This window comes from Malus sylvestris, chromosome 10 (genome assembly GCF_916048215.2).
Source record: "Malus sylvestris chromosome 10, drMalSylv7.2, whole genome shotgun sequence".
NCBI lineage: Eukaryota > Viridiplantae > Streptophyta > Magnoliopsida > Rosales > Rosaceae > Malus > Malus sylvestris.
In genome coordinates, this window is record NC_062269.1 from 25,344,837 (window position 1) to 25,364,456 (window position 19,620).

General features: G+C 38.6%; 2 protein-coding genes across 3 annotated transcripts; one reads left to right on the plus strand and one right to left on the minus strand.

The window, feature by feature from the left end:
• The first annotated feature begins 356 nt into the window (after window positions 1-356).
• LOC126585441 (cellulose synthase-like protein D4) lies at window positions 357-5,587 on the plus strand. The gene is made up of 6 exons (XM_050249881.1): window positions 357-1,057; window positions 1,343-1,729; window positions 1,969-2,773; window positions 3,190-3,597; window positions 3,798-4,165; window positions 4,299-5,587. The coding sequence occupies exons 1-6, from the start codon at window positions 594-596 to the stop codon at window positions 5,233-5,235; spliced, it is 3,369 nt and encodes a 1,122-aa protein (XP_050105838.1). The 5' UTR covers window positions 357-593; the 3' UTR covers window positions 5,236-5,587.
• A 94-nt stretch (window positions 5,588-5,681) lies between these two features.
• On the minus strand, window positions 5,682-11,214 carry LOC126585442 (AT-rich interactive domain-containing protein 3-like). Of its 2 annotated transcripts, none has more exons than XM_050249883.1 (13): window positions 11,051-11,214; window positions 9,040-10,797; window positions 8,914-8,953; window positions 8,369-8,421; window positions 8,072-8,117; window positions 7,884-7,964; window positions 7,672-7,797; window positions 7,515-7,566; window positions 7,356-7,431; window positions 7,187-7,250; window positions 7,043-7,093; window positions 6,748-6,840; window positions 5,682-6,131 (listed from the first exon to the last, which is right to left on the minus strand). In XM_050249883.1, exons 1-13 carry the CDS (start codon window positions 11,176-11,178, stop codon window positions 6,027-6,029), a joined length of 2,673 nt encoding a protein of 890 aa, XP_050105840.1. In that variant the 5' UTR covers window positions 11,179-11,214; the 3' UTR covers window positions 5,682-6,026. The 2 variants fall into 2 exon arrangements, with proteins under 2 accessions (XP_050105840.1, XP_050105839.1); XM_050249882.1 differs by having other exon boundaries at window positions 7,356-7,440.
• Window positions 11,215-19,620: the final 8,406 nt, after the last annotated feature.

A 19,620-nucleotide genomic window follows, 5' to 3' on the forward strand; every position in this document is an offset into this window, starting at 1 on the left:
ATAAATATTCATATATTAAGAGAATTTTCTTTGTTAATTAGAGGTCTGAAATGTTAATGGTAACTAAATAAACATATCACCAGTAACTTCTAACGTGTAGGTAGTTCTTACAATATGATAATGCGTGCTATACATACGAATACAAGTGAAATATTGGTAACACGACGTGATGACGTTCAAACTAAACATGAACGGAGGTTATATAACTATCATGTAAGACCTCAGCTGCTAGCTCCCTCCTTTTCCCTCCACAAACACACTCCTCAAAACTCGTAACGCAATTCTCTAAAAACGGCATATCAGCATAGACTCGGTCCCTCTCTCTCTCAAACCATCTGTTCCTCCTAAGTTGTTGGAGGAAAAAACAGCCCCCCTCCTCTTCTTCCTCTAGCAATAATAATGTCTCCTTCCATTTCTTTGGGCACACTTCTGCCTTTCCCAATTCAATGGAGCCACATTACATTACTATTTTCCTGAGAAACCATTTTGTTATTCTACATTGTATACAACGTTGATTGAAATCATACATAGGGATCGAAGAATTTGGTAATCGAAAAAGAAAAAGAAGTAGAGAGATTAGTATTAGATAGACAATGGCAGCGTCCCTGAATAGAGAGCCATCGAAAAAGGCGATAAAAAGCCCTGGAGGTTCTGGTAGCTCTCAAGGCAAAGCTAATTCGAGTGGCCAAACTGTGAAGTTTGCGCGAAGAACTTCAAGTGGACGGTACGTGAGTCTGTCTAGAGAAGACCTTGATATGTCCGGAGAATTATCCGGGGACTATATGGACTACACAGTACAGATTCCTCCCACCCCAGATAACCAGCCCATGGACTCATCCGGGGCTGTGAAGGCAGAGGAGCAATATGTTTCTAACTCTTTATTTACCGGAGGGTTCAATAGTACGACGCGTGCGCATCTCATGGATAAGGTGATTGATTCGGAGGTGACTCATCCTCAGATGGCTGGAGCCAAAGGCTCTGCATGTATGATGCCTGCTTGTGATGGTAAGGTGATGAAGGATGAGAGAGGAGTTGATATAACCCCCTGTGATTGCAGGTATGAGCTACGATACTCTAATTAATTACTAGTTTGATTACTAACCTAATAAGATCTTAAGTTCTTCGGGTACTAAAGCGAAGCTCAGAAATCCAAAACAAATCATTTCAACTAGTACTTTTGGATAGGATTTCCCCTATTATTACAATCAAGGGAGCAGAAAACGTGAGTGCAGAAATCAGTTCCCTTTTGGACGAGGGCTAGTTTTCTCATTGTGTAATTTTAACGAGTCTTAAACTTCTATGTTTTTTTTTTTTTTTATTGTGTTCGAATTTTGTTTTGTAGGTTCAAAATCTGTAGAGATTGCTATTTGGATGCACAGAAGAACACTGGCCTTTGTCCGGGTTGCAAGGAGCAATACAGAGTAGGAGACGAATTTGGTGATCCATCGGGTTACAACAATGGAACGCTGCAATTGCCTGGTGCCGACGGAAAAAGGGATAACATGTCTGCGATGAAGAGGAACCAAACCGGAGAACTTGATCACAATAGGTGGTTGTTTGAGAACAAGGGGACTTATGGTGATGGCAACGCTTTCGATCCCCAAGATGACGGGTATGGTGATGGCGGTGGTGATGGCTTCGGAGGGGGCTTGCTGGATGCGGATGACAAGCCTTGGAAACCCCTCGGCAAGATATTGCCAATTGCTACTGCCATTATCACCCCCTACAGGTCAGTATATAAATTCTCTCTCAGTACTTACTTTGTACATGCTGCATTTGTTCACGCAATCAAAAAGTGTTATGAATTAATCAAACTTTCGCAACAGAACAAACTTCGCGAAAGTAAAAAAAACATTAGAACATTGTTAGATGAAGTGATTATGTGTTCATATTGTATGATGATGCACTATAATTAAGATGACTTGACGAACAATTAATATATATTTTATGTTGATCTTCGTCTTGTAGGATACTGATCTTCGTTCGGTTAATCGTGCTAAGTTTGTTCCTGCATTGGAGAGTAGTCAATCCAAACAATGATGCAAGATGGCTGTGGCTCATGTCGATTATCTGCGAAATATGGTTCGCCTTCTCTTGGATTCTTGATCAGACTCCTAAATTTTTCCCCATTAATCGTCAGACCTATCTTGAAGTCCTCCACGACAAGTTTGACAGGCCATCACCATCCAATCCAACGGGCCGGTCTGACCTCCCTGGCACTGACTTCTTTGTATCTACTGCTGATCCTGACAAAGAGCCACCTCTCACCACTGCCAACACCATCCTTTCAATCCTAGCCATTGATTACCCAGTCGAAAAGCTAGCATGCTACGTCTCTGATGATGGAGGTGCCCTCCTCACCTTTGAGGCAATGGCGGAAGCTGCTAGTTTCGCAGACTTGTGGGTTCCCTTCTGCCGGAAACACAACATTGAGCCGAGGAATCCTGACAGTTACTTCGCGTTGAAAGTTGACCCGACAAAGAACAAGAGTAGGCTGGACTTTGTGAAGGATAGGAGGAAGATCAAGAGGGAGTTTGATGAGTTCAAGGTGAGGATCAACGGTCTTCCGGTTTCGATCAGGAGGCGGTCTGATGCTTTCCATGCCAGGGAGGAAATGCAGCAGTTGAAGCATATGAGGGAGAATGGAATTGACCCTTTGGAGCAAGTCAAAGTCCCCAAGGCTACCTGGATGGCTGATGGCACACATTGGCCTGGTGCTTGGTCTGTTCCTTCCAGCGACCATGCCAAAGGTGACCATTCAGGAATTCTTCAGGTAACATTAGCTCATCTCGTAGTTGAATAAAACCACGTTTACCAATTACCTCTTAAATTCTCTATCATATAGCGCACAAGCGCTAACCATTCAGTAAGTTTATACAACTCTAACCATTTGTTTGGGCGCACTCCTCTATTTGATCATGGCTTGAACAGTTCATTTTGTACTTCGTTCAAAAAAATTCAACCTAATCGAAAATTGTTTTCAATGAGAGTCAATTATTTGTTAGGATAATCTCATTGATGGCCTATGATCGGTTCAGCTCATGGGAATGTTGAGGAATGGACTCAAACGAATAGTTAGCATCATATTAACCTACTAACTTGTTAGCGCTTTAGTGTGTTGATAAGCGTGCGGCCAGTAAATATGGCAGAAACAATGTTACTTGAACCTTGATGCTGCATTGTGCATAGGTGATGCTGAAGCCTCCTAGTCCTGACCCCCTAATGGGAAGTGCCGATGATGACAAGCTCATAGATTTCACAGATGTGGATATACGCCTCCCAATGTTTGTCTACATGTCGCGAGAAAAGCGGCCTGGCTATGATCACAACAAGAAGGCCGGCGCCATGAATGCGCTGGTGAGAGCATCCGCCATCTTGTCAAACGGCCCTTTCATTCTCAACCTTGACTGTGATCACTACATCTACAACTGCAAAGCTGTCCGTGAAGGGATGTGCTTCATGATGGACAAAGGCGGTGAAAACATCTGCTACATTCAGTTTCCTCAGAGATTCGAAGGCATTGATCCCTCCGATCGCTATGCCAATCACAACACCGTGTTTTTCGATGGCAATATGCGTGCACTTGATGGTTTGCAGGTACCTTAATCTATTCGAAAAAATTTCCACGGTACGAACTCGTGTGACATACGAACATTTTTTAAAGGTTTGCTTCGCGGATATGGAAATTGTGAACAGTTAAAGATTTGCGCGTATGTCATACAAGTTCGTAACTTGGAGATTAAGTTACACGCATAATATATACATGCAACCAGTATGCATGAATCATGGGTTTGCAGGGTCCGATGTATGTGGGAACCGGGACCATGTTCCGGCGTTTTGCCTTGTACGGTTTTGATCCACCAAATCCTGACAAGTTGCCGGTGAAGAAGGATGATGACGCACAAGGAGAGCCTTTGACACAGTCGAATACGCAACCTTTGACAGCCAGTGACTTCGACCCAGATCTTGACACCAATCTACTTCCCAAGCGTTTTGGAAATTCAACAATGCTGGCGGAATCCATACCCGTCGCTGAGTACCAAGGTCGCCCTGTAGCTGATCATCCTTCAGTGAAATTCGGACGGCCTCCTGGCGCTCTCAGAGTTCCTCGTGATCCGCTCAATGCCACTACTGTTGCTGAAGCTGTCTCTGCCATTTCTTGCTGGTACGTGTATAAATATATAATTAGCTGACAACATGATGTGACAGTTGATGTATCAGTTCAAATATGATCGATCAAATAATTTAATCTAAGTACTAGCTCTGTACATTTTCATCAAATTAACATTGTGACACAGGTACGAGGACAAGACCGAATGGGGAGACCGTGTGGGGTGGATTTACGGGTCAGTGACAGAAGATGTGGTGACTGGGTACAGAATGCACAATCGCGGATGGCGCTCGGTGTACTGCGTTACCAAGCGTGACGCATTTCGCGGTTCAGCTCCCATTAATCTTACTGATCGACTCCACCAAGTGCTCCGTTGGGCAACTGGCTCAGTCGAGATTTTTTTCTCCCGGAACAACGCCTTCCTTGCCTCAATGCGCCTCAAGTTACTACAACGTCTTGCCTACATCAATGTCGGCATCTACCCTTTCACCTCAATCTTTCTCATCGTGTACTGCTTCCTCCCTGCGCTTTCGCTCTTCAGTGGACAGTTCATTGTGGCGAATCTCAACATCACATTTTTGGTCTACTTGCTAACCATTACTATATGCCTCATAGCTTTGGCTATCCTGGAGGTGAAGTGGTCGGGGATCGCGTTGGAAGAGTGGTGGCGAAATGAGCAGTTTTGGCTGATTTCCGGAACCAGCGCTCACTTGGCTGCTGTGGTGCAAGGCCTTCTAAAGGTGATTGCAGGGATTGAAATTTCCTTTACCTTGACGGCCAAGTCAGTTGGAGAGGACAATGAAGATATATATGCTGACCTCTACCTTGTGAAATGGACTTCCCTCATGATCCCTCCAATTGTGATTGCAATGGTGAACATAATCGCAATCGCAGTCGCATTTTCGAGGGAGGTTTATGCTCTGAATCCTCAGTGGGCGAGGTTTATTGGCGGTGCCTTCTTCAGCTTTTGGGTTTTGGCTCACTTGTATCCTTTTGCCAAGGGTTTGATGGGAAGAAGAAGGAAGACCCCTACCATTGTGTTTGTTTGGTCAGGTCTCATTGCAATTACACTTTCCTTGCTCTGGGTCGCCATTAACCCGCCCGCCGTTGTTGTCGTTGGTTAACCCCGCTACAGGAGGCGGGATCCAATTTCCGTGAGCGCTCGAACGACATAGCCCATGGTATTGGATTATAGAGTTTTAGGGTCAAACTAATAGAATTACAGGTACCTTTCGTCCTCCGCCGTTCGAGGGAGAAGGTTGTTTTGTTCTGTGATTGTACTGGATGGAGTTTGCATATCTTTCATTGAAGGAGTTATGCTGAAATCTGTAAACTGAACATATTTTTTCTCTGTAAACATTCGCTGTCTGATCAATCAATCTGCGTCGTTCTGGTGTACAAGGCATGTAATGTACGGACACGGGGGATATATGTAAGCGAAAGACGAGTATAATTTTCATGTCTATTCATACCTCACTCGTCGTTTGAATTATCATGCAACGAGTGAGATCATAGCATATCTCACGCTACGAGTGAGCTACGAGTGAGATATGCTAATAGAAATCAAACATCGTTTCATTCCTTTATGCATAAAATCAGAAGGTGATTCACTTGTAAGCTCTAGGTTTACAACAGAAATTGAAAAGTCTCGATCAAAACTTAATAACAGGAGACCCAAATCGTTTGCATTTGAAAAATAATGATCAAGAGTACCGCATATTTACACGAGTCTCGTCATTTTAACTAAAACTGCTGACAACAGTTCTTATTCGTTGGTCGATTGGATGCGTCCAACTGCATAGGCTTGAGCTCCAACTGTAAGTATGAACAAACCAATAATACTCAGTATTCTATCTTCTGATGACTAACCGAAGATCTCTGTACGTCGGGGACAGAAAGGAAATTCATCCCTGGTTTAAAAATCTGACTGTTCAAATGGAACGCGCACAAACAACTGGCCATTCAAGGTCACTACCGCAGATGTCTGATGTGGATCGATTCTCGAAGGTAGGCTGACAACCTACGAAGAAAACCACTTTAATTATCCTGCAGGTATACTTTGATAAAGTGCCACACTGCATAACAAAAGTTTGATTTGGACATGAAGGTGTGTGTGAATTTAACACTACCAGAAATCAACCTGATGCTTACGCTTAGGTATGGGACGCGGAGAACCTCTAGGGGGTTGCCTCCCAAGTCCCGAAACAAAATGAAAAATAACAGCACTTTTTAAGGATCTTTTTTCCCTCCCTATCTAATAACTATCGTCAATCATAACCCAAAACATATTGGAGCACTATCAAGTTATCAACTGAACAGAAACAAAATGATATAACTGCAAGGGTAAATTATGCAAGAGTTCAGATGGGTTATCCTATTCTATATGCCAATTCATCAATAATTAACATGAATTGTTAAGGTCCGTAAAATATGACCGTACAACTGGCTAAGTGGCTTAAACATACTGCAAAAACTGCAAAGAACCACACATGCAGGTAATATAGGGCGTCATATTGTAACTAGGTTTGGATTGGAGTGGACAAATCTTAAAATTCAACATATGTTGAATTTTATGATTTATCCACTCCAATCAACCCCTAGTTACCAAACGATCTCAAAGTGCAAGTTATGCCAACCTTCTTAAAGGGTGCGACACCCCAAGGATTATCCAGTTGTGCTGGTTGGCCGGATATAATCAAGCGTCCGGCTGGGTCAGATTGAACATGCACCTGAATGATGAATCACAATCATTGTTAACGACAAAAACACAGAGAGAATATAACAAGCAGAATCAGGATATAATTTCTTGGAAACAATAAAAGCAGCATGCCTATTTGAAACCCATGGACAAGAACTCCCGACCTTAACTACAAAAACAAAGATGACAAGCTTATAAACAACAATGATCACAAAACTAATTCATGAACTGACCTCCTCGCGCAGTAGCCCAGGAACTAAGGCATATACCTCAAAGCAGTCATTCTGTGTACAGTAAAGTTTCGGTTCTAATTAGAAATAATCCATATAATAAGTAGAAATATGTTTTATCCTAACAGTGAGATGAGAGGAACTTACAAATCTTTTCACATTAATCTTCACCCAATCTGCTGGAGGTCCAATATCAAATACCATTGTATCCCTTTTATAAACAAGGGGAAAACAAAAATGTTGAGCTGGAATAATAGTAAAGGCACTTTTTACTATTATGGGATGAAATCAATAGGGGACCGAGAGATATTAGTACCGTGGTTTTATAGCTTTCATGTCAGCAACTGGGACAGCAGAATCCATATGAGATGGCTTTTTCCGCTTTAGTAAACCTGAGTTAACTAACAATTTTTAAGATAGAGAAGATCACTATGGCAGCAAAAGTGTCAAAATTTAAACTCATCAGTCATCATACCAGAACTTTTAAGTTGCTTGTCACTTTTTGGCATGGTACTCAAGTGCTTATCCTAATACATGAACAAAAGAAATATCTCATAAGGGATGGAGCGAAAATGGCAAAAAGAAAAGGAGAAGAAAAACAAATAAATATAGAGCTTAAAAGTTCTCCAGACCTTATTAGTTGCATCTCCAACCTCACCATTATTACCATGATGGCGGTGAGAATGCCAACCCTGCATGGCACGAGCTGCAGCATCCCTCAGTGCCCTGCCTGATCCTAAAGTATGGCCACCATCAGCCTGTGTTCAAACCCAAGAGGATCATTTAACCAAGAAACAAAAGAACAAAAAAGAAAAAGAACCAAAATTTATTTAAGTCTAATTACCCGATTCTCAACTCTAGTAGGCTCTGCAGGAAGAGGAATTTCACCACCATGAAGTCTGTCCCTTTCAAATTCAAGTAATGCCTGTATAAAATGGTAATTAGGGGATCCAAAACCCAGAGGTAAACAGACCAAAAACAAAGACGACAATAATAAAATAAAAACTCAAAACATTATAAGTAGAGAATAACCTTCTCATAAAAATTTCGGAAAGTCCAAGAAACAGTAGTACACGTTCTGTGCACCATGAAAAAACCATCCATTAGAATGTAAGTTTATAAAAGAATGACAAACTCAAAACAAAGGGAAATTCTGTTTGGTGAGAGGGTGGAGGGGGTGATGTGTTTTGTAATTGTATACATAATAGTAACTTTCGGTATCTGCCACAAAATAAGTTGCCTTCCTCTTCTATTTTATTTTCTGGGCCTGGGATATCATTTAGATAGCTTAAAGAGAGGTATCAAGTAAAGAAAAACAATATTGCGTACTTTGGGGGATTGAATGATTCTCCGACCTGCCGCCACAATTTGCATGTAGTAACCTACATGTTCCCACGGAAACACTAAGCAGAGTAAACCAAATAGGGGAACCATGCAAGAAAAGTAATGTATATCATATCAAAGTTCAAATTATCAGGATGTAGTAGTAAAGTACAATCAGTCCACCATAAGATAATCATTATGCAAGTGCATCAGCCATCTTGCTTGCTTTCTTTTTCTTTCTTTTTCATAAGTTTTCATATTTGCATATAGAAACATATAATGCAGTTGTTCACTTTAGGTAACTAAGTGTATACAAATACAAGAGAGGTCCGGTGAAGTAGGTATGCCACCAAATTTATTAATATAGTACCCCCGGCATAGGAATTTGTGATAATCCATATATTTTTGGAAATGTGTCTTATGCTATTTGATTCAGGATTCTTTCTCAATTGGGCACATCACTACCTAATCTACAAATCCTTATCAAAAACCAAGGCCTGTAAAATAACAAATGATATTCAGGATTCAGAGATAAACAAACCCACACAAACCTTGTCATAGCCACCAAGTTTGATCACAGCTCTCCATAACCTGATTTTAAGAAGAAACAACAAAGTTAACATCGAGCCAAAACGTTTTCAAACTAATTACTCTATGCAAACTCAACAGAGATTTACTTGAGCAAATTTAATTCCTCTTTGTAAAACTTTGGGGCTTTGAATTCCAAATTCTTCTCTTTATATAAACTCTCAACCTCCTTCATGAATGACGTTTGCTCCTCCTCAGTCCCCGACTCACCACCCTCATCAGCACCTGGATCCAAGAGGAAGGTTTTCTTTGGTTCTAAGCTCTTCATCCCAACCTTACGTCCAACATAAAACTTGGGTTTCTGCAGTTGCTCGTTTATGTCGGTGTGAAAAGAAAACTTTGTTTTGGTGCTCACCCCACCATTCAGTACCTCTACTTTCTCACCATCATCATCAGATTCAGTCTCCATTTCGACTTCATCATCAAGATGCATATCAGGCTCCACCTTACTAACAACATTATCAGTTTCAGCACTGATATGGGGTTCATTGGAGGGGCTGGCCTTGATGTTCAACCCACCTATCAGTGTCTTCATAGCAACCCCACTATCATGAGGCATTGTATCAGTTTCCATCTTACAAACAGAATTATCAGCTTCGGCACTGATGTGCAGTTCACTGGAGGGGTTGGCCTTGCTGCTCACCTTATTTGTCAGTTTATCAGTTGCAAGCTCACCATCACAAGGCATATCATGCTTCACCTTACGAGCTGCATTATCAGCTTCAGCACTGATATTTGGTTCACCAGAGGGGTTGGCTTCAATGCTCACCCCATCCATCAGTTTCTCCGTTGTAGCCCCATTATCATGAGACATATCGAGCTCCACCATTCCAACGACATTTTCATATTCAACACTACTGTCTAGTTCACTGGAGGATTTCGCCTTGTTGTTCGCCCGATCTATTAGTATTTCCGTTGCAAGCTCACTATCATGAGGCATACCAGGCTCCACCTTACGAGCAGCATTATCATCTTCAGCACTAATATATGGTTCACCAGATGGGTAGACCTCGCTGGTCACCCCATCTTTCAGTTTCTCCGGTTCAACCTCACTATCACGAGTATCAAGCTCCACCTTACGAACAATAATACCAGTTTCAGCACTGCTATCTGGCTCATTGGAGGATTTGGCCTCGTTGGTCGCCCCATCTGTCAGTTTCTCCACTGCAACCTCACCATTATGAGGCATATCAAGCTCCATCTCACAAGCAACATCATCAGTTTTAGCACCAATATCTGGTTCATTGGAAGGGTTGGCCTCGCCGCTCACCCCATCCTTCAGTGCCTTTTCTTCTCCAACACCATCATCTTCCTTTTCAATCTCCATAGGGTCCACAGTGTGATGGGATCCACCATCACCAACAAGACTCTCAGCCTCGGCACGGGCACCCAATTCAATAGACGGGTCAACTTTGCTGCCCAAATCATCCTTCAGGGCCTTCCCTTTCTCACCACCACTCTCCTCACTTACAATCTTCACAGAAACCTCACTCCCACCATGCACACCAGAATCCACATAACTCACAACCTTATCAGTTTCAGTACCAGAACCCGGCTCACTGGACATCTCATCGGCAACATTAGCATCTTCAGGAATTTCGGGGACAGCGGAAACTGGATCAACTGCACCCCGGATTTCCTCACCAGGCAATTCAACTCCATTTTCGTCAAGGCTCTTCTGGGTCTCCATTTCTACACCATCTAATGTGTTGGTGTTTGGTTCTTCTCCCCCTTCAAGCTGTTCACGAACATGGGTATCTGCCACCCCTTTGAATTCCTCATCCTCCACAATTTTCCCCTCCTCTTTCTCTACATCCGCCATTTTTTCCCTCCGTCTTCCTTTCCTTCTTCAAACATTCAAATAAAAACACAAAACATAACAATAAAAATCCGAACTTTAACAAAATCCAACCTAATAAATACTCGGAAACAAAGGAAAGCACGGATTTTGAAGACATGAAAACAAACAGAAACTGGGAATGTTTTGAAAAACAACAAAAACGAGAAGCATATGCATATATTTAGTGGTTTAACCTCTGCTTGTATCAAAACAAGGAAGGAGAAAAACAACAACTTGAAACGACGTGGAGAGAGGCTTACCCAGCTACCGTTTTGGGGCACGGAGGAGATGGTGAAGTGGCGGTGGGTGAGGGAGTTGTGCTTTCTGCCTCTGCTGGTCTGCTATTGATCTGTTGCTTCCGCTGCTCTCTTTGCAATGGTTTTTCCATTTTTACGACTATTTTTAGTATCCTCTCTTCGAGATGAGTAATTCTTTGCCTACGATAAGCTTTCACTATTTCACTTCTCACTCGCTCTAAAATTAGAGATTGGCTAAAATATTTATTCCTATTTAATATAATTTATGTGAATATTTAAATTAACTATAAAAAATGGAATTTGTCAATTAGAAAAGGGTAACGATAATTTGAACTTTTATCAAAAATTAAATTATTAGTAATGTAATTTTACAAAAAAATATTTTTTTTTATTTTCCAAACTTCTCTCTTTTCCATATATCTTTTCTTTTTATAATTATAATTTTAACATCTTTGTATAATTATTATATCTCCTCTCTCCATAAGTATTATATCCCCGTACACATGGTGCATGGGTTTCAAATATATGAGTCAATTAAATAAAGGTAATTTGTTTTGAATAATGTAGTTATTTCAGCACGTGGAGCTTTACTTCAGTAGCAGAAAGTAATAATGTATATGCACTTTGATGTGGATTTGATCCTATCAAACTTTATCCCGTAATAACTAACAATTTAATCTATTATCGCTTGACAAAAGAAAATTAATGTATTACTTAATTTTTAGTCCTTGATATGGTGTGGGTGTATTACTTAATTTTAATCCTTGATATGGTGTGGGGTGGGTACTTTAGGTTAGGTGATTGTGTGTTGGTTGAATTTTTCTATGCATTTAAGAGTCTTTAAGTTTGATAAGATTTTTTATAATGAATTTTATGGTAGATTCTATTATGTGATTGGGATGTACAAATTTTTTATAAACTTGAGTGATGTGATGAGATATAGATAGAGACATACAAATATATATTCATAGGTTATGATTGTCCTCAAATTTTGCCAATTTCTAAAAATGGGGCAAAAGTGACGAGGACGTATTTGTATCTTTCTTATAACATGAGTCACGTGATGAGAGAGAGATAAAGATAGAAAATATACTCATAGATTGTGATTGTGCCTCAAATTTTGCCACCTTTAACAAGTGGGTAAAGTGATGGTGATGTATTTATATCTTTTTTATAGTGTGAATCACGTAATGAAAGAGATAGAGACAAGAGAATATATTCATAAGCCATGATTGCAACTTAAACTTTGCCACATTCGAAGAGTGGGCAAAAGTGATGAGGATGTATCCATATATTTCTTATAACGTGAGTTGCGTGATGAAAAAGACAGAAACAAGAGAATATATTTATAGGTCGTGATTAGAATGAAATAGATTGGGTTCGACATAATAGATCAAAACCTTAATCTATTGTTCTTGCCATTTGTTTTCTTTATAATCTGCCTAAATTCGGAGAAATTTTTAGTTGTGACGGGAATATGGATAGCACACCAAGTGTTTTTATGCAAGTGGTGGAAAATTTTAATTTTTAAGTTATTAACATTTTAACACACATAATCCACCATTTATATAAGGACACGTGGTGTACCATCTCATATGACGGTCACACTGAAACATCTCTCCTAAATTAGAATATGTCATATTACTTTTTTGACACATGTCGTTTTGTTTTCAGTTATCACAATTCAATACCAAGTTGTTTGTTTTTTATTCCTTTTATTTTTGAACCTTTTGTTTGTGAGTAAAATAAGAAATATAAAGGCCTGTTTGGTATTTTATTTGAAATTTTTTATCATTTTTCAAAACATTTTTTAAAAATATTTCTTAAAAACGATTTTCTTTAAAACTCAAAAACTTGATTGGTTGGCAATTTAAAATTTTTAAATCTCACGACTTAAACTAGACAAAGAGATCTAAAAAGCGGGGGTTGCAGGAGAGGGAGAAATAGAAGAGAGGATGAAAGAAATTAAGAGATGATTGAAGAAAAGATGAAGAAGAGTGAGAGAAAGAACTGAGAGAATTAAGAGACAAAGGAGACTAAAAAGGTTAAAAAAATAAAAATAAAAATAAAAGATGAGAGAGAAAGAAGAAAAGAGGGATAGATTTGGAGTGAGAGGGGATGCGGAAGAGAAAAGAAATGAATAAGTTTAAGTTTAAAAACTCTAAAAACTCATTTTTTATGTTTTTAGAGAATAAACTATATTTGAGTTAGTCTTGAGTTCAGTTTTTTAAAATAGTTCTACCAAACAAGTTTTTAAGGCGTAAAACTTGAAAATTGTTTTTGAGTTTAAAAAGTTGAATTCAAGTAGAGTATCAGCCTGTTTGGTATTGTACTTGAATCTAAATTTTTAAACTCAAAAACAATTTTCAAGTTTTAGGCCTTAAAAACTTGTTTGGTATGATTATTTTCAAAAACTGAACTCAAGACTAATTAAAAAATATAGTATATTCTCTAAAAGCACAAAAAGTAAGTTTTTAGAGTTTTTAAATTTAAACACACTCATTTCTTTTCTCTCCTTCCTCCCCTTTCACTCCAAATCTCTTTCTCTTTTCTTCTTTCTCTGTCACCCTTCTCTTTTTTTCTTTTACCTTTTTCGTCTCTCCTCTAATATGTTCTCTTCATTCTCTCGATTCTTTCTCTCACTCATCTTCCTCTTTATCTCCTCGGATCATCTCACTTTCTCTTTCCTCCAATAATTTCTTACTTTCTTTCCTCATCTCTCCTCTTTCTCTCCCGACCTCCTTTTTTTGGATCTCTTTGTCTAGTTTAAGTTATAAAATTTAAAATTTTTAAATCTCATACCAAAGAAGTTTTTGAGTCTTAAAGAAAATTGTTTACAAGAAAAAGTGTTAAAAAAATGTTTTGAGAAATTATAAAAAATTTCAAATAGAATACCAAACAAGCCCTTGTTTGGTATTCTACTTGAATTTAACATTTTAAACTCAAAATTAATTTTCAAGTTTTAGGCCTTAAAAACTTGTTTGATAGAACTATTTTCAAAAACTAAACTTAAGATTAACTCAAAAATACAATATATTCTCTACGAACATAAAAAGTGAGTTTTTAGAATTTTTAAACTTAAACTCACTATTTTCTTTTGTCTCTCCCCCCCCCCCACTCCAACTCTCTCTTTCTTTTCTTCTTCTCTCCTCTTTTTTTTTTTTTTTTTTACTTTTTTCATCTCTCCTCCAATCTGCTCTTTTCATTCTCTCGGTTCTTTCTCTCACTCCTCTTCCTCTCTATGTTGTCCGAACCTCTTTTTTTTTTTCTCTTTCCTTCAACCATCTCTTACTTTCTTTCCTCATCTCTCCTCCTTCTCCCTCTCCTACGAACCCTCTTTTTAGATCTCTTTGTTTGGTTTAAGTCAAAAGATTTAAAATTTTTAAATCGCAAACCAATCAAGTTTTTTAGTCTTAAAAAAAAAATTCAAGAAATGTTCTTAAGAAATGTTTTGAGAAATCATACAAATATTCAAATAGAATACCAAACAGGCCTATTTTGCGGAGTTTATTAGTGTGCAATTATGACGTAGTAAATTTTATTCTTCAAATTGTCACCTAAGTCAACAATCTTGTATTTAAAGAATTATGTTTACAGAAACTGTTGGAGATTACACAACAACTAAATTAATATCAGGACATTCCAGACAGTCACATCAATGTAAACCATCTATTAAGTGGCCTAAAATAGTAGTTTCCGTTTCCTATCCACTAATCAATTGTGTAACACTTTTGTTTTCAACTCTATGTAACGTACCCTATAATTCGCATGTGGGTATGTTTGGAACGGATTTTGCGAGGGCCACGATCATACATAGGGAAGAAACACATGAGATGTGTTTCAACATAAAATTACTTTGAAAAACACTTGAGGTGATTTTATATAGAAACGTTTTGCATCTGTTGCCAAAAATATAAGAGGTTCTTTGGTTTATAAACATGAAAATACAATTTTACAATTTTAACATACTTTTAAAGGAAATCGAACTTTTGGGCCAAATTTACTAATAATATTCACCACAAGGATTTAATTTCTAATTTTTTACCATAAAGTTATATTACAAGTACCTATGACCGCGAGAATGATTAATCCAATCTAGCCAATCATTTTTCATCCAACGCAAAGATAAAATAATACTATCCTCTAGCAACATGTGTACGCATGTGGTAATTTGAAATTTTTTAATTTGAAAATTAATTTTTATTTCAATTTTAGATCTAATTACATTTTAATAAAAAATTTAAATACAAAGGAAGAATAATTAACCACCCACAATGTGGGTTTGAAGATCCATTTTTGTCCTTATCTTGTTTTGGTAGTTGTTCGTGTTGGAGAACAATTTAGAAACAGAAATAACAGAAATACAGAACTTGAAATATTTATACTTTATTACTCAAAAATACTTGCAATACAGAATGATACACAATGACTACAGAAAATTAAATGTGAGAATACCAATAGTACTAACTTGCTTACAGAAGGTAGAGGCTAGCGTAAAAGCTATGTCCTTCGAACAGTAATTCCGTCCCACTCTTGTGCTTGTGGTTCTACAACGTCTGCTCGACCAGGATACAACTACCTAATCCTACAACCCGCACTGGATTATAGAATTCTAGCGAATTGCTTTGTGTGTTTACTCTCTCTCTGGAAATTTGTACGGAAGAAAAGGAAGAAGAAAATATGATGATTTGGATACCATGCATTGCATATATATAGGCTGTTTCACACCCTTTCAAATACCAGTTCAGTGTATTTGAAGGTTCACAACTCTTTCTAAAAGTTGTGTCTTTTAATCAAAACGTTTTTAATTAATAAAAAATTAATTAAAAACTTAATACGAAAATTAAAATTAATTAATCAGATTAATTTTAAATTCCAAGGCCCCAAGGCCCTTGTCTTGATTAATTAATATTAATTGTATTTAGGCTATATTATACAAGCCTAATCCACACAACCATAAGGCCCAAGCCTTCAATCCATTTCCAAATGGCCCATATTCTAATTACTAGACTAAAGCACTAAATCTATATAAAGGCCATTGTGAATCTTGTTTTCCCCAATGTGGGACAAGAGTCTCAAAACTTCCAACAGTTCGTTGTTCTTCTCTATCAAGAGAAGGTGTTTTAGAGATATGTTCACCATTTTGGTATGCTCCCCATATCAATATATATGTATATATATAGTGATAAGTCAAAAAGAGTGAACCTTTTTTTTATTTTTACAAACAATATTATCTACACTAAGGGGAGGAGTGGGCTTAGCCTCACAATGACTAGCAATATTGTGATTTAAATTCGCATTTGGTGAGAATCGAACCTAAGACCTCTCACTTACAAGTGGAATAACACTAGATCGTAGTATTAGATGGCAAAAAAGTGAAAGTTTTAATATCCTTGTAATGCCATCGCTTAGACCATCTCCAATCCTGACCTAAAACCTAAAAATATTTAGCCCGGAAAATTTAGGTTTTAGCTCAGAAACAGCTTTTCTACTCCAACCATTTTGGCCTAAAATTTTAGCCCCAGATTATCAAAAAATGAATTAAGGCTATTTTTTTTAAATTAACTTTAAAAAAAAAATACGTAGACTATCCTAAATTAATTTTATGAACATTTTAACCTAAAAATATTTAAATTCTGATAAATTTTGAAAAATCACTAAATCAATACATGAAAATCATGATAAACCACATAAACTTAAAAAAACAAAATTATTCTAGCCGTTGGAAAAAAATATTTAAATTCCAATAAATTTTAAGATTATTCTAGCCATTTGATTTAAATTTGGACCGTTAGATCTTTTTTTTTACCGTTAGATTTGATTATATTCGATCTAAGCCGTTGGATTCAATAAATATATAAATATAAAACAAAACAAAAATTGAATGTGGACCGTTGGATTAACCAACGGTCCAATTACCACCACCACCCGATGAAGAAAAGTAGCCGTTGGCTACAGGACAAGACCCACTTTTCACTCTCATCTGTGGGTCCCATCAGCTTTTGTGGGCTAAATTTGTGACCTATATTTGCCTTCATTTTAAGTTTTAGGTTTTAGGTTTGGTTTAGGTTTTGGGTTGGAGTGGATTTAGGGGGGGGGAAAAGGGGAAAATTTAGGTTATAAGCCACCATTGGAGATGGTCGGCAGAACAATGATCAACTATCGAAAGCAAAATAGAGATAAAATCATAAAATTACATGATTTAAATGAATTTCAAATCCATCTTGTAGGTTGCTAATTATTACTATTTTAAATTTTCTTTATTAAAAAATAGGGTTAGTCTCTGTTTACTACCCTGAAGTTTATTGGTTTTCAATATTTGATACATCAAGTTTTTTTCATCCCAGAGTGGTACATAAAGTCATAATTTTAGGACAGTTTCATACATCCGTTAAGGTTGTTGTTAAATCAGCCGTTAATTGGTGACGTGACGCCCACATCGACAATAATTGGGAGCCACATGTCAATATGGGGCCACGTGGATATTAAAAAAATAATAAAAAAATAATACAAACTTAAAAAAAATGGTGAATATCAGTTTACTACCCTTAAGTTTCGTAGTTTTCAACATTTAGTACATGAAGTTTTTTTTCGTCCTAGAGTCATACCTAAATTGTTAATTTTGGGACAGTCTCATACATCCATTAGTATGGCTGTTAATTCTTCCGTTAATTAATGACGTGGCGTCTATGTGGACAATGACTAAGCGCCACGTGTCATTAAAAAATATTAAAATAAATAATTAAATAAAAGTATAAAAAAAACCCAGAACCCTATCGTCTTCCTCACCCCGACCCCCATCCTTTCTCTCTCCCATCTATTCCCTACACATACCTAACCTCTGCACATCCATCCTTCCCCCTCATTCTTCGACTCCACCCACTCAACCCTCATCTTCTTTGACGGCCCCGTTTCTCTGTACGTAACCACCATCTTCCCTCACTCCCCATATTCCCCCACTGTTCATCACTCTCTCTCACTCTCCTTGCAGATTTGACGGTAAATCTTGAAAAATCGACCTTAACTTCTACACATCCATCCTAACCCCCACCCTCCTCTTCCTCCTCATTATCTTGCAGCCCAACCCAAACCCAGACTGAAACCCTCACCCTTCTCCTTCTTATCCTGCACCTCAGCAACAGCACCATCACCATTGGCTCAGAAGAGGTGCAGTCGATCCTCGTAATCGCAACGCGTGGTCGACAAATACCCGTCTTCAACCTCTCCCAAAATACCTGTCTTTTGGACCTACAACACCCTAGTGCAGTTGCATGACGGCCGGTCGTTTGACGAATCAAAGATGATAGATCTGAAACCCGAGGAACATATAACCAAAGATGCCAATACGGATAATGTCTCGAAACTGGATAAACTGGGTGAACCAGCCAGTGAGTAGATCAGGACGATAGTAAAGTCGAGTCATCCGACGAGTTTGTCAAGAAAAGTAGGTGAAGAACCGGTGGTGTGCAGAGCTCGGAGTGAGTGAGAGTGTGGTCAGTGTTGTTGGGCCATGGACTGAGGAATAAAGTACCAAGCGGCGGCTGATGGTGGTGTTGTTGCTAGGGTATAGGATAAGGAGGATGAGGGTAAGGGTTTCGATCTGGGTTTGGGTTAGGGTGCAAGATAAGGTGGAGGAAGATGATGGTGGGGGTTAGGAAAGGAATGATGGAGGATGTGGTGGTTATGGAGAAGGGGGGATAAAAATGGGGGAGAGAAAAAAGGGAGTCAAAAAAGGTGTTGCATAGGGAAGAAGGAAGAGAGGTGGAAGACGGGTGAATGGGCACAGGTGGGGATTTGGGAATTTTTTTTTCCTTTAAATATATATTTTTTAAATTTTAATTTCCACGTGTACCCCTTAATGACACGTGGTGCCCAGTCATTGTCCACATGAGCACCACGTCATTAGTTAACGGAAGACTTAACAGCCAGACTAACGGATGTATGAGAATGTTCCAAAATTAACACTTTATGTATAACTCTAGGACGAAAAAAACTTCATGTATTAAAAGTTGAAAACCACGAAACTTGAGGGTAGTAAACTGATATTTACCTTAAAAATAATAATAAAACAACCCATCATTCTTCTACCTCACACCCCCAACCACCCATCCCACCTAACCCTCCCTCCATTCTCTAGCCCACCCAACCCTTCGTCCATTCTCTCTCAACAGCTGAAGTCGATTCACCTTCTGCCGACCCCGACAACCTAATTAGCTCCCTCATATTTGAACTTTCTATATTTCTCTCTCCTCTATCTCAATTTTTCTCTCTATCTTCCAAGGCCGAATCGTGAATGTGTAGTGTGTTTCCAAATCTAGAGATGTCAAGTGTGTTGCTGGATTGGAGCTGACGCCCTAAACCCTTCCCTAGCCCTCCCTATTGCCACCTAATGCAGATAGTGGAGTGAGAACCCCCTTCATCGTGAAAGGCTATTGATTTGTCGAGGCGGAAACGACAACCGAAGACGCCGTCGGTGGTTCCTGAGGACTGCCATAACAATTGTGATTTGTCTTCATCAGTGGTAGCAGACGATGGGGATTTCGTCACGTCATCGTCGTTTCACAAAGCCTCGC

Excerpts from the sequence above, each read along its gene's own strand:
- LOC126585441 (XM_050249881.1), top strand. The coding sequence starts at position 594 with ATGGCAGCGTCCCTGAATAGAGAGCCATCGAAAAAGGCGATAAAAAGC. Across the intron at positions 1,058-1,342 it reads ATAACCCCCTGTGATTGCAG|GTTCAAAATCTGTAGAGATT; the intron begins GTATGAGCTACG and ends TTTGTTTTGTAG. Across the intron at positions 4,166-4,298 it reads GTCTCTGCCATTTCTTGCTG|GTACGAGGACAAGACCGAAT; the intron begins GTACGTGTATAA and ends ATTGTGACACAG.
- LOC126585442 (XM_050249882.1), bottom strand. The coding sequence starts at position 11,178 with ATGGAAAAACCATTGCAAAGAGAGCAGCGGAAGCAACAGATCAATAGC. Across the intron at positions 6,841-7,042 it reads CTGGGCTACTGCGCGAGGAG|GTGCATGTTCAATCTGACCC; the intron begins GTCAGTTCATGA and ends TTCATCATTCAG. Across the intron at positions 6,132-6,747 it reads GTGTCGCACCCTTTAAGAAG|GTTGTCAGCCTACCTTCGAG; the intron begins GTTGGCATAACT and ends TTTTCTTCGTAG.